The sequence below is a fragment of the Pimephales promelas genome, chromosome 3, assembly GCF_988280905.1.
Source record: "Pimephales promelas chromosome 3, fPimPro1.hap1.1, whole genome shotgun sequence".
NCBI lineage: Eukaryota > Metazoa > Chordata > Actinopteri > Cypriniformes > Leuciscidae > Pimephales > Pimephales promelas.
The window spans coordinates 18049351-18062817 of record NC_142771.1 but is presented as its reverse complement, the minus strand read 5'-3'; the positions used below and the strand labels follow the sequence as shown (position 1 = coordinate 18062817).

At 37.6% G+C, this 13467-nt stretch overlaps 1 protein-coding gene and 1 long non-coding RNA gene across 2 annotated transcripts in view; one reads left to right on the top strand and one right to left on the bottom strand.

Moving 5' to 3' along the window:
* Positions 1-13467, top strand: part of LOC120489454 (uncharacterized) — a 29005-nt gene that overhangs the window by 10065 nt on the left and 5473 nt on the right. The window contains exons 4-10 of the long non-coding RNA XR_016155092.1: positions 3949-3995; positions 9746-9842; positions 10714-10797; positions 11660-11833; positions 11924-12005; positions 12455-12588; positions 12853-13182. This is a non-coding gene — a long non-coding RNA (uncharacterized LOC120489454). The remainder of the gene's footprint in view (positions 1-3948; positions 3996-9745; positions 9843-10713; positions 10798-11659; positions 11834-11923; positions 12006-12454; positions 12589-12852; positions 13183-13467) is intronic.
* On the bottom strand, positions 10290-13108 carry myl4 (myosin, light chain 4, alkali; atrial, embryonic). The gene is made up of 6 exons (XM_039686278.2): positions 12974-13108; positions 12161-12188; positions 11918-12067; positions 11647-11820; positions 10668-10745; positions 10290-10329 (listed from the first exon to the last, which is right to left on the bottom strand). Exons 1-6 carry the CDS (start codon positions 13076-13078, stop codon positions 10301-10303), a joined length of 564 nt encoding a protein of 187 aa, XP_039542212.1. The 5' UTR covers positions 13079-13108; the 3' UTR covers positions 10290-10300.

The following is a 13467-nucleotide window of genomic DNA, read 5'->3' as shown; positions in this document are numbered from 1 at the left end:
AGCACCAAAAAAAAAAAAAAAAAAAAACTGGAGCAAAGTTAAGTCCACTCAAATTAAACTTTTTCATGAGGGCAGCTTAGCATGAAATTGTTGACTATTTTTACAAGTTGTAGGAAAGTAAATATTGTGTTGTTGGTCTTTGCTAGAATCCTTGTCCATACACAGTTGAGTGCCTCTCTGCCTCTGACCTAGTTTTGTCCATCTCAGCTCGCAGCGCAGATTGCAGCATCACTTCAGAAGTGTGCAGCCATCTCTCCATCTCATGTCTCCTCCCTTTAGTCTGTCACTTTCTCATTCTCTCTCTCTCTCTCTCTCTCTCTGGGCACTGGGTAGCAGGATCAGTGAGGTTAATGGATGCATGTCTGCACGTCGTGCCCAAGTGCGTGGCCGTTGCGGACTAATCAAGAATTTTTTTTAGTATTGCCTCAAGTAATGTAGCATGCTTGCACCAGCCAGCAAGATCAACTGGTAAGTTAATTCCAGTGGTTAAGAGTTTATCACTGTCCCACCCCAAAATCATGCTAATGTGTTAAAAGGGATAGTTCAACTAGAAATTTAAATTCTGTCATTAAATGTAATTTCAAACCTGTAAGACGTTTGTTTCTTCTGTGAAACACAACAGGGGATCGGGCCATTCTTTTTAATATAATGAAAGTAAAGGGGACTATGGAGCTACACTGTGGACTATTTGTGTGAGGAAAATTAATCACTATTCATTTTCTCTCCAGTGAACTGATATCCAGTGGGAATGGATCATTGAGTTAGTGAGAACTAGATCTGTCTAATTATTGAACAAATCAATTGATTCACTGAATTTAAAACAATTATTTGTTCACAAATTTAATATCGCTGTCTAACGAACACACCAAGGCTACACTCTAAAAAATGCTGGGTCGTTTTAACCCAATGTTGGGTCAAATATGGACAAACCCGAAATGTTGGGTTAAAAATGTAATGTAAAAATTTAACCCAACGGCTGGGTTAGTCCATATTTGACCCAAAGTTGGGTTAAAACAACCCAGCATTTTTTAGAGTGTATGGCACAATGAATAATGACTAACTAATAAATAATTAAAAGTTGGTATGTAACTTACTTTGAAACAGTTTTCACTCAGATTTTGCTTGTCACAAATAATTACTAAGAATTAGAAACGGCCAGTATGAAATGAAATTTTAAAGAAGACTTGTTTTTGTTTGTTTTATTTGACTTAAAATATATTATTTTTACAGTGCAGAGAGTGCAGTTTATGTCTTGAGAAGATCTGGAATATAGCGCTTGAGTCATGATGCTTTTTTAGTGATTTTTGGAACTTAAACCCTAAACTATATATAGTATAATAATATAAAATATAAAGTAGCCAATATATTCTTCAAAGATTTACATCAAGTTTCACAGAAGGCAGAAACTCATAGAGGTTTGAAACGACATGAGTGTAAATTATGGGAATTACATTTTTTGTGTGAACTATCCCTTTAAGAGAAGCATCATACAAGATTTATCAGATTCTATTTAATCTTACCAAACTGCACATACAGATATTATTGGGACTAATAAAGTAATTCTCAAAGAGAATGTAAATAACATGTATCGCAAGAATTTAATAAGCCTCATTTCTGCATAAACAGAGCATTTCAAACAGCAGAGATGTCCTTTATCTAACCGAAAGACCTTCCCATCTGCCATGTGGTTTCTGGACCCGCAGCCCATACTCTCCTCAAGAGTTCAGGATCACACCTCACTGAACTGAATCTGGACATTAAATTAACCGACTGGCAGAGCAGTCAGTGTGTGTTTGTGTGTGCCAACTCTGGCCGAATTGAAATAATGGTCATGGTGGCAGACGAAATTGCTGCCAGTAACAGCATGATCCACTTAGCATAAGAAAATATTCAGTCCCCAGAAAGGACGGTTGGCATTTACGTGAACGTGTCGTACAGATGCTGGCATAAAGAGGAAAATGTCAATCTGATGATATACATCCAGCAACAAAACTATTCAACTGGCTTCAATATAGAGAATACCAGATGTATTAACTCTATGAAACCTGTTTGTGTGTGTGTGTTCAAGACAGTTATTTTTTGTGAACATTTTTTTTTTTTCATCTGTTGCCATGGTGGATCAGGACTGCAGTGCACACTGCATGGGATCTGGCCTAGCAGACCAGAGAGACACAGTGTCACTGTCTTCAAGCAGAAAAAGACATGTTGAATCTGGATTTTCATATGTTGTAGCCAACAATAAGCAGCTCCAGTAACTACAGATGTGTATTTTATCCCCGGAAGTTCCTGAGATCTGATTGGGCGATAATGGCTCCTCTAATCAAATCAAAGTGGTCTGTAACGATACATGTTTTCGTACTGAACCGTTTCGATTCGAGGCTTCTGGTTCGGTACGCATACAAACCGAACGATTGCTTGGACCATTTTCCCTGCCAACAAAATTTGCACTGGCCGCGCCACAATGTTTTGCAACATCAAATGGCAAGCGGAATGAAACTGCGCTACTCGTTATGTGCTTCACGGATCGTTTATCAGTTCGGACCAGCAACATCTGTGCAGCGCGAGCCGATTTCGATCAAGCGACACTGTTACTACACAGCGCTAGGAGATCCAGTAAAGAAAACATTTGAATTCGCCACTGAGGTAATAACATCGCTGCGACCTGCGAGATCTAGAAAGAAGCATTCACAGTTCTCCGTTAACCGTAGATCTCTATTAGATCAAACAGCACTGACGTGGAAACCAGGAGAAACATTGTGCCGTGAATGAACTAGTAATACTTTACGTCCACAGACCAGCAACATTCACCATGGATTTAATATAGTAACACTAACTGTAACCGGTTTGGCTGGAATAGTGAAATGCTTTCAAGTACTTCACACATCTTTTTCCAGCACTTCAAAACTCAAATATTGTATAAATAAAAAATCTATCGAAATGTGATGACCAAAACATTATTTGTTCATCCTTCAACGATGACTCCCATTTATAAACCTGAAAGTTTCAAGATGTAGGAAAACTCAAACTTATTTAAAAATATTTTTTTTCTTTTAACAAATAGGAAATTTCTCTGGCATTTCTTTCTTTCTGCTGTATCGAAAACGTACCAAACCGTGACTTTAAAACCGAGGTACGTACCGAACCGTTATTTCTGTGTACCGTTACACCCCTATAGTCTGTAATGCTCACATCTGGCTTTTTGCAGATTGGGAGAACTGAGGGATTTTAAATGTTTGAAAAGCGACATGGAGATGCGTTTTTATTACACAACGGGCGAGTAGGGTATTTTATTGAACAGATAACTTGCCATATGTAGTTCATTGTAACGCATTATGTATTGTGAGAGTCATTTCGTGGTTGTTGTAGCTGTGCTGGAATTTATTTTCTAGTAAGTACCATGTCTATTAATAGCTAAAGCTGTAACAGTAATGTCTTCAGTCAGCTTGAGATCATTTCCACATTAACTGGTTATATCTCTTAAGAACATTATGTTTTCTGAGCAGGAGGATAACCATATTTATCTGCAGTCACACAGATGCCGAAGCACAACCAAAACAATATTCTTCTGCAAAATGCATGCGATTTTGGTTTTTAACCTCTAGGGCCACAACAATTGCATACATTTTAATTAAAAGAGAAATGCAGTTTGAACTGAGTCCATCCTCCTCTGTTCTAAAATAATAAATAGATTAACAGTGTAAAAATGAGTAACAGGCAGTTGTCCAGCAAGAGAAACACACACTTCAGTGAGTGGTATCGTATGTAAACTGAATCAGATTCACCTAATGTTTTAATCTCTGTGCCTCAATAGCTGCCGCCAAAATAATACTGATGAAGATGATTGTAGTTGTAGTTTTCAATGGCAAATTTTGCATCTGTATTTTTATATGCAAAAGCAACTCCCTCCATCTAGACTTTTAAAAATGTACTTTTGTTTCTATTCTACAGATCGCAGACATGGCATCCTAAATCTACGACCTGGAGTTACAAAAAAAGTGAGTAGACCTAAAATTTGAAAGAATGTTTGTCAGATTTACTGGAATATTGGGTTTTCTAAATTTGTTCAAAACTGATCAGGAGGACCTTTCTTTAAGAGGTTAATTTTCTCCTCAATTCTTTTTGCTCATGCAGGCTTCCTATTCCTTATTGTTCTGTTTGTCCAACTGAAGCTAAAACAACCCCAATATAGTCTTCCACAATTTTTTTTTTTTTTTTTTAAAGAGAAAAAACGTCTAGTAAGGTTTAGCTAATCTAGATTTCACGTGTTATGATATGCATAATGCACAGACAGGTATACATTCGCCGACAGAATACCAACTCCGCTATAAAGCCATGGTGAAATACCACCCGCAGATGTCATTTCGTAATCTTTAAATATTAGGATACATAAATGAAAGCGACAGTGTCTTTGGGCTAAAGACAGGCCCGGCGTGTTCAGCAGAGATGGGCGTGGGGGAGGAGGTGCTGAAGAAGATGCAGACGTGAATTTCGACCGTTACGTTTCAAACGTTAAGTAAAGCTTTTTAAAATTATACTGTATATTTTCAAAAAAGAGAGTACTTACAATGGGCGCGGGTGGTGAGAGTGTGGCAGAGCAACGGCCGTGATGTGATAGAGTAGGGCGCGAGAGAGAGAGAGCTTGAGCCAGAGAAAGAGAAAGAGAGAGAGACGGGGAGGGCGGGGGAGCAAGGTGTGTCCGCTGCCTTGAAAATTCTCATCCATCCTCATACAAATTATAATGGAGCAAAAAATGTTGGTTTTATGTTTGATAATGTATTCATTGTAAACTTAAGTAAATGTATTTGCGACCCAGGTTTTGCATTGGCCTAGAAAAAGTACTTTTGTGTAATGTCACACTATAAAATGTTTTATTATTACTATTATTCGAAAGACTTGTATTTGCATAGTCGCCCAGACAAAAAGCCCCATGGTGTTACAAATGTAAGGTCAGCATAATAAGCGGTGTTCCCGTAGGATCCAGAGGGTCCTTTCATAAAGATGCGCTTTAAATCAGTTTAAATTTACTGATACCATTATGACAATCCATACACGTGCAACATCAGCACCATTTTCAACATGGAGCAATCTGCGGAAATCCCTTTACACCGAAGGATCAGCGACACGTCGAGGCGCGTTTATCGCTTTCAGGCGGATCAGGTCCGGGCACAAAAGCAACCGCTTATCGATTTGTCAATGGTTATGGCCACAAAAGATCTATAGAAAACCCTGGAACCTTTCATCCAGACTGACTTAACACACCGGTGTGAGCTTACATTATGTTCCATCAATGTCTCATACTAGTGTTTTCCACACCGGCAAACCGCGTGCACGTGAAGCATTGCATGCGTGAATCGCCACAATGCCTCGAGATTTCTACGATGCGACGCACGTCATTTAAAAAAAGATAAATAAAGTGCCATGTAAGTTAATATTCTTTAAATGAAGATAAATGATTATTGTCCATATTGTGCATCCATGAAAATAAGATGCTACCGGTAGATGCAAAAGAATAAAGAAAGCAGTCTTTATATATGTGCACTTGATACAATCTCAGTGAAATTACATGTATAACGTTAGAGTTTCTTTTTAAAAATCAGTATATGAAGAAAAGCGGGCCATAATGTCTGTCACACACCCAACAGTCGGATTTACTAACATCCTAAGACCAATACACGAGTTGCAGCGAAACAAGCTAAGGGTTATGGACTTCATTTCTTGATTAATAATGAATCGCTATTAAATACAAGTCTTTGAGTTTGTAAACCGGGTTGACTTACCTCTGTGGCACACTGAGTTATTGTCTGTCCAACTGCAGCAGCCTGCCAGTGAGCAAACCCTGACAAATCCTTCCGCGTCCTGCAAAGGGAGGATGGCGCTAGAGAGCAAGAGGGAGAGTGATGTCAGTCAGGTCAGGAGGATAAACCAGAACTCGAAAATGACATTTCGATGATATTTACACACAACCGAATGCGGTATTTTATTGTATCTTATTTGACAATGTCTGCATTCGGCAGTCTCACCCCTTAGCAGCTCCCTGGAAGTTCCCAGACCTCACTTCATGATTCATGATTAAGATTTTGTCCAAAACTTTTTAGTTAGGCTAAGTATAAAGTACACTTAAATGTGGTTCGACCAGACGAGGAAAGACCAGGCGAGGCCATTCCAAAGCTCATATTTCAGTGATCAATACATTTGTCTGTTTATGCTCTAGTTATGCTCTTAATTGTAATAATCCAGTGATTATTGTATGCACAAGGAGTCTGACAACAGTCAATGTCCTACACACAGAGATCTGCACAGTCAATAAGTTATGACTCCTTGTATATACAAAAATCTCACTGGATTATTATTTTTAATGTTAAAATTAAAGCTTTTTGCACATTAGCCTAGTGTATATTTAAAAAGTTTGTGACTATAGACAAAAAAAGAATAACCATTTTATTTTTTGTGCTGGAATTTGTATAAATATTATCTCTTTGGTTATTTTAACTGTTTTCTCTATTAAACGTTTTGGGTCAGTTTGACTGTGCCAGCACTTTTAGATGGCTTATTCACATCGTAATATTAATTCTCCAACATTTCTGTTTATAAACAGTTTGTTTTATATGAACGAGTCCCATATTTTCACAGTCTGTTCTTAAACAAACATGCATGATCCACACACACACACACACACATTGCACCATCTGCTCCGCATATTCTCTATAGAGTTACATACCAAGCCAAGTCCTTTACCTGGACACCTTCACATAAACAGTCCTTGTGTCTTAAGAGATCCTCTGTTTACCCGCTGTACAACCTGCTGGTGTTTTCCCCCAGAAGACAGAAATTGCAATATCAAAATGTATTGTAAATTCTCCTCCCTGCTAAGAGTAATCTTGATCTCTTACTTGCAAAAACCATATAGATTTTTTTAGAATATGAAAAAGAGCAGTGCTGTTGATGCTGTCAGTGTCCTTGTGTTCTTCAGCTGTGTGAGATGCTCGTCTGAAAGCCAATAGAGTTCTTGCTCGCGGTTGGGCTTGGGTGGGAGTTGCTCAGCAACCAGCCGGCTTGAGGATGAGAAGGCATTTTTCTTACATGTTGAGGTGTGTCTATGAGAGAGAGACAGTTCTAATGGCCTCATAATGTTTGTTGTATTGACTTGTCTTCCTGTGTTGGATTTAGTCCTCTCTTCCTCTCTTTATTTTAATATGCTTTGATACATCAACCTTTAATGTTTAAAGTGATGGTTCTTCTTTCACAGAAGATAAAGTCTGGGTGTTACAAACCCTTCTGGCCACTAGATGGCGTCTCAGCCATGTCAATATGACTGTTATGTGAACTTTCTCAGAAAGGGTTGTTACAAATTTTTGTAATTCGGTAAAAATCTGACTTAAATAACATTACTTGATTTGATATTAATGAATGCACATTGGTCTAATGAGAAATAAAAACATATTAACATTTTATTTTATCTAACAATGCATTTGCTAGTTTTACTTACTTGTCCAAACCCCTCTTAAATTAAAACTGTAGCCTAATAAAATATTGTAATATCATCATATTTTTGGTAATAGTTGCCTAGGCTGTCACATATGTCGTGAATGTTGTAATTTTATGTAATTTATTGATTACAACTTTTGTTACAACATTTTTGTTGTTACATAATCATTTTGTGTTCAAATTTTAAAAAGTTGTGAAAAAAAGTTGTGATGCCCCACTATTACAGTGTGTGATATTTCATGCATACAGTGAAAATGTGACAAATATATTTGAAAATAAATGAGTTTACTATAGCCCTGTCTCCACTATAACAAAATAAGAATAAGATAATAGTAAGAAAACACTTCAGTTGTCAGTAGTTTTTAGCTGCATCCAAAATTGCCTACTTCCTTACTATAAAAACAGTATGTGACTGCGAGAGGTAGGCCAATGTCTGAGTTCACAGTACTCATAGAGTAGGCAAAAAGTTTTCTGGTGAGATTGGACACTTGGACACCTTAGTATAACATTAGGCCATGGGAGAGGATTTATTTATTTATTAAATATGAGATGGGATTAATGAATGAAGGTCAAGCGACATAACTGTCGCTCACATGATAATGACAGCATGTTGTTGCAAATCTGTTTTGTGATTTGAAAGGTATCCTGGACACAAACAGGAATTAGCTGTTTATTTGTGGCAGTAGCTGTATATTTCGTATGAAAATCTTCACAGTGATACAGAGAAGAATCCCTTCTTATACTATTGCTTATAGATTGTGTTTTGTGTGACTTCCCTCTCCATGTGTCAGTAACACAAGACCTGCTTTGCCTCAGTGTTTCTCAATCGGGACATAGCTGAAGTTAATATGCTATTTCTGTATCATTGTGTTGAAAAATCAAAGGAGATACTTGCGTCCCACAGCCCAATAATAAGGGAGACAAATGACCGCATCTCTTGCCATGAGCCACAAGGACACACAGGGAAAATACAATAGCCTTTGAATGGAGAGCTGTTCTGGTCTGTAAGTTAACACTAGTCAGCTGTGGACCCACACATGTCCATCACTAATCCGTGAGAATAAGCTGTCTCTAACATACTGTAACCATGTGTGTGTACAGACAAAACTGTTCTTCATTATATTCCCCCATAGCCACTCTTGAAGAGATTACCGGATTCTGATCGGTCAATCGAGGCATCCAGTGGTCAGATGTTATTTATAATGGCACTACTTTCATGTGTCTCATATCCTTGGACACGCTCTCGTTTTAAACGGATATTAGTTCATAACTTTCAGAGAACCTTTTACAAACCAGTATGATAATTCTGGTAGAATCAAATACAAAGTAATACAAGTATTCCTATGAATTCCCAATGATGGCAAAGATGAATTTTCCACATCAATAGCCTACTCCAATCTTTAATGTCACATGATTCTTCAGAAATCATTCAAATATTCTGATTTAAAACATTTATGTATTCCCAAGAAACATTTATTATTATCAATGTTGAAAACAGAAAAATGTTGAGAAAACCGTGATAAGGATCGTAAGGAATCAAAAATTGAATAGAACAGCATTTATTTGAAATGAAATTTTTGGTAACGATGTAAAAGTCTTTACTGTCACTTTTTATCAATACATCCTTGCTGAATAAAATCATGTCTTTTAAACATCCATTTGAATAAATTATCCTAGAGAGAGAGAGAGAGAGAGAAGTGCGTGTGAATTACCTGCGTCTGTGCGGTGTCTCTTTAAAGCTGTGAGTTTAATTACTTCAAAAACAGTGATGTTACCACCACTTCCTTGCTAAGTAATATAATGTATTGATTCATGAAGCTAGTCACAGGGCAGCATTGACAACTAGTTCTGTGCTCCTGAATGATTTAGTGTGTCTGTGCAGAGCGATCTCTGTGTGCGAGTGAGGTGTGTGTGTGTGCTTAAATGAAAGCAGCAAATTAATACAGAATGGGGAATAAAATGATTTGGAACTACCTAAATGGTTTCAATGCACACCTTCCAGCCAATCAGAATCGAGTATTCAGACCAGGGATGGATTATATCCCTGTACAGTCCTGTATAAAGGCCCCCCAGGTGCTCCGTAGCTTGTCTGGGCCCCCCTCTGGTCTAGTGCCCTTGGCATGTGTGCGGATAGGCCATGGTGTAATTTGATGTAATCCATCCATATCCCATCAATGATGCCACATTTCACTTAAAAGCATTTATCCTGTCTTTGTAAATCTTTAATTCTTGTAAGAGTCAGAGTCTTTTCTCTTTCCAGCTGTTGCTGTAATCCATTTTTAAATGGAAATCTACACATTCAGAGTTCTCTGCAGCTGTCTTGAAAAGAAGGTGAAGTTTCAACAGAGGCGGTTGGGGTGAGGTCAATTTTAATTTTCATGTTTGTTTATTTTTTATACCACCTGCTAGTGAGTTTTAGACTTTGAAAGACCTGTTGCCAATGTAACAAGCAGTTTCAGTAAACAACACATTTGGAAATAAATGCATTGGTTGTAAAATGGCCTGCAACACATACACACACACACAAATCAAAGACAAAATGTCATACAGGAAAACTGAAATAATTTCACATTTGTCCTACACAAATGACCCAATTTAAATACACATTAATCTCTCCAGAGGTGAAGTATCCCTTTAAGGGCATTAGAGAGAGGAGAGCAGGGCTGAAGGACTGGTGAGACCTGCAAAGGACATCACATTAGTACCTATAGGGGGAAAATTAGAAGACAATCAGATTCTTTCTCATTTCCTTTTGCAACAGTAAATGTGGATGTCATTGAATTTAAAATTCATAACCACCACTGACCTTATTTGTTTACCCAGCCATGATATGTTTAACAAATGCTATAGGAGAAAAGGAGAAAAAGACAAGATTACCATCTACTCACTGGAAAGCAAAGATAGACCATAGACAAATATGGGACAAAGATTTGTGAAAAAAAGTCTCTTATGTTCAATATGTTCATCGAGGCTACTTTTATTTGATCACAGTAAAAATCATTAAAATATTGTGAAATATTATTACAATTAAAACAACTTTTTTTTATTTAAATGTATTTTGTCACTTTGATCAATACATTCTTGCTGAATGAAACTACCGTATTCAAAAAATGAATGGGAGTATATTACACAGTAAGCTAATAAGAAATTTGCAGCTTTTCAAATGTAAAGAATGATCAGACCTTCATAGTTGATACAGCCGTTTGCATCTTCCTGTCCTGCCATTAGCTGTTCTACTTCTGATTCTGTCATCTTCTCACCTGCAAGACATGTGACACACTGTGGTTGCTTGTTTCTGGTGTCAATCTCAAGGTAAATATGTAAAAACCAGTCAAACCAACCCGATCTCACGACCAAGTCGTACGAATTCGACGAATGATTAAAAAGTGGCTAACTCGTAACAATTCATACGACCTCACTCGTACGAATTAATACGATTTTGCTAAATCGTACATATTTTACGAATTGGCTGATTCGTATGAATTCATACGAATGACCTACCCCTTACCCCGCCCCTAAACTTAACCATCACGTGGGTTTAGACAAATCGTACGAATTAGTACGAGTGAGGTCGTACGAATTAGTACGAATTAGACACTTTTTAATCATGCGTCGAATTCGTACGAATTGGTCGTGAGATAGTGTTGGTCAAACACAGATTTTAAAGGAAAACTGTGGTGCAAAATGAACCTTTGGTCTATACACTCTTAGTCGACCGTTCTCTGTGATTTGTTTTCATGCTAATCGAATGTAAAGAGTTTTATCTCTAAAACTGATGGCTCCTGCTGTATATACACGAAGTGCACTGTCTTTATAAAATATCTTCTTATTGAAAGGTCCGTACACTTACAAAGTTCTCAATGCTTCGTTTTGCATGTAGGGACCCTCATTATGTTATTGTGTTAGTGCTATTTTGAGCCTTGTTAGTGGTATAAACTAGCGATTTCTTTTTACTTATTATATGCCCCCATATAGCCTATACGCTAAACAGTTTTTAGAGATAAAACTCTTCACATTCGATTATCATGAAATCAAATCTCAGAGAACGGTCGACTATGTACCAATGTGTAATTAGACCAAAGGTTCATTTTGCGCCAGAGTTCTCCTTTACTAAGATGCTTATGTTAGTAATTGAGCTTTTTTGTATTGTTTTGTATTTACCTAATGTTGCAAGTACATGGCGAAGTTCAGCACCCATTACAGTGCCATTTCCTTCCTTGTCAAAGACTCGCAAGCCCTCAACAAAGTCCTCAAATGTGCCCTGATCTTTGGACTTGGACACGTGTTGGAACATAGGCAGGAAAGTCTCGAAGTCTATCAGTTTGGTGTTCATTTCTAAAGAAAATGGGTATTGCAAACACAATAAAAAAATTATTCATTTTAATTGTGCAACGTTTAGCTATACAGTCAAAGCAAAGTTTATTTCTTTCACCCTCAGGTTTGGGTTTGCCAAGTACTTTGATGACCTCAGCATTTGTAGGATTCTGACCCAACGCCCTCATGACATCTCCACACTGGGCGTAAGTGATCTTCATTTCACCAGTGGGTGTTCTGTCGAATAGCATGAAGGCCTCTTTAAATTCTGTGTGGATAGGACATTACGATATTATTTTGTTTATGAGGAAGAGATATGAAATATCAATTTAGGTATATATTTTATTTAGCAAATGTTTACCTTCAATCTGGTCAGCTGTAAACTCAACCTAGGGAGGGTTAAAAAAGGAACTTTTATAAGGAACTTGATTGATTAGCATTGAGATTAATAATGGTGAAGTGGATTTGTTTCCCTCCAAATAGTTTTATAAATGCAGTTAACAATGGCCAATCACAATGAAAATACAGATACAATTCTCAAACAAAGCTTTCTAGTGCCATTCAACAAAAGTCAGATCATGCAGACTAAGAATAACAAACGTCTGGGACCAGAGGGAATTACAGTGAAACCGCATCCGTTTTGTCCACTGGACAGAAAGACAAGAGAACAGGAATGCACAGAACAGGAAAGCTGTAATATGGGAGACACCAGCGTGGAAGGCGGTATGACCACATTGACTCTTTCATTCTGACCACTCTCCAGAGTCAGACCCCATCTCTGACCATCAGGTTAGTTAAAGTTGCATATGTGGTCTCAGTTTGAACAATGCCTTCACATAGGCACTTAGCTGAGACATTTGTGTGAAACATTTGAACCTTATTCATTGATTTGAGCCATGATATTGTTAGCCAATCAATATCTGAAGGTTTTTAACTCAATAAGACCCAATTTGGGAATGTTTTATAACACACAAGATCAAAACTGTCACCTTAATGTTATTTTTTTGTGTGTGAAAGGAAAAAATAAGCTCTGCGTCCTTAATTGTCTTTCAGGTCTAACTGCTTACAATATTTGGGAAGAAGTTACTTCATGGTTTTCCAATGTTTCTCATGATGTTCTAACACTGAGCTGTTAGTAAAATTGCAACACAAACAAAGCCATACATGTACGTACCTTGATGCTTTTTGGATCAAACTGAGGCTCCTTGGGTTTTTCTGGTTCAGGAGGGGTTGCTGGCTTTGCTGTCTCCTTCTTCGGTTCAGCTTTTTTAGGAGCCATTCTTCCACCAAGATGAAGAGCAGGAGAGTGTGATGGGAAACAGGAACGAGAATACTTTGAGAAGATTTATACCCTCCTCAATGCTCCTCAACTGCATCAAGAGGGTTGGTCTATACTGTATATCCCATCATCATCCCCCAAACAAGGACAGGAAAGCTTAAGTGTTCACAAGCCAAACCCCTCAGACAGATGCATGGTATTAGCATGTTAACATTGATGAGAACCAGTAAACAGTTTATAGCTCATAATTATCCTCTCAAACTTTTCAGCAAGAAATATTGACACTTTTAAAAATAAAGGCTCTTTATTGGAATCTGTTACAATGAAGAACCTTTTACATCCATCAAATCTTTATAATGCACAAAAGGTTCTTTATAGTGGAAAAAGGT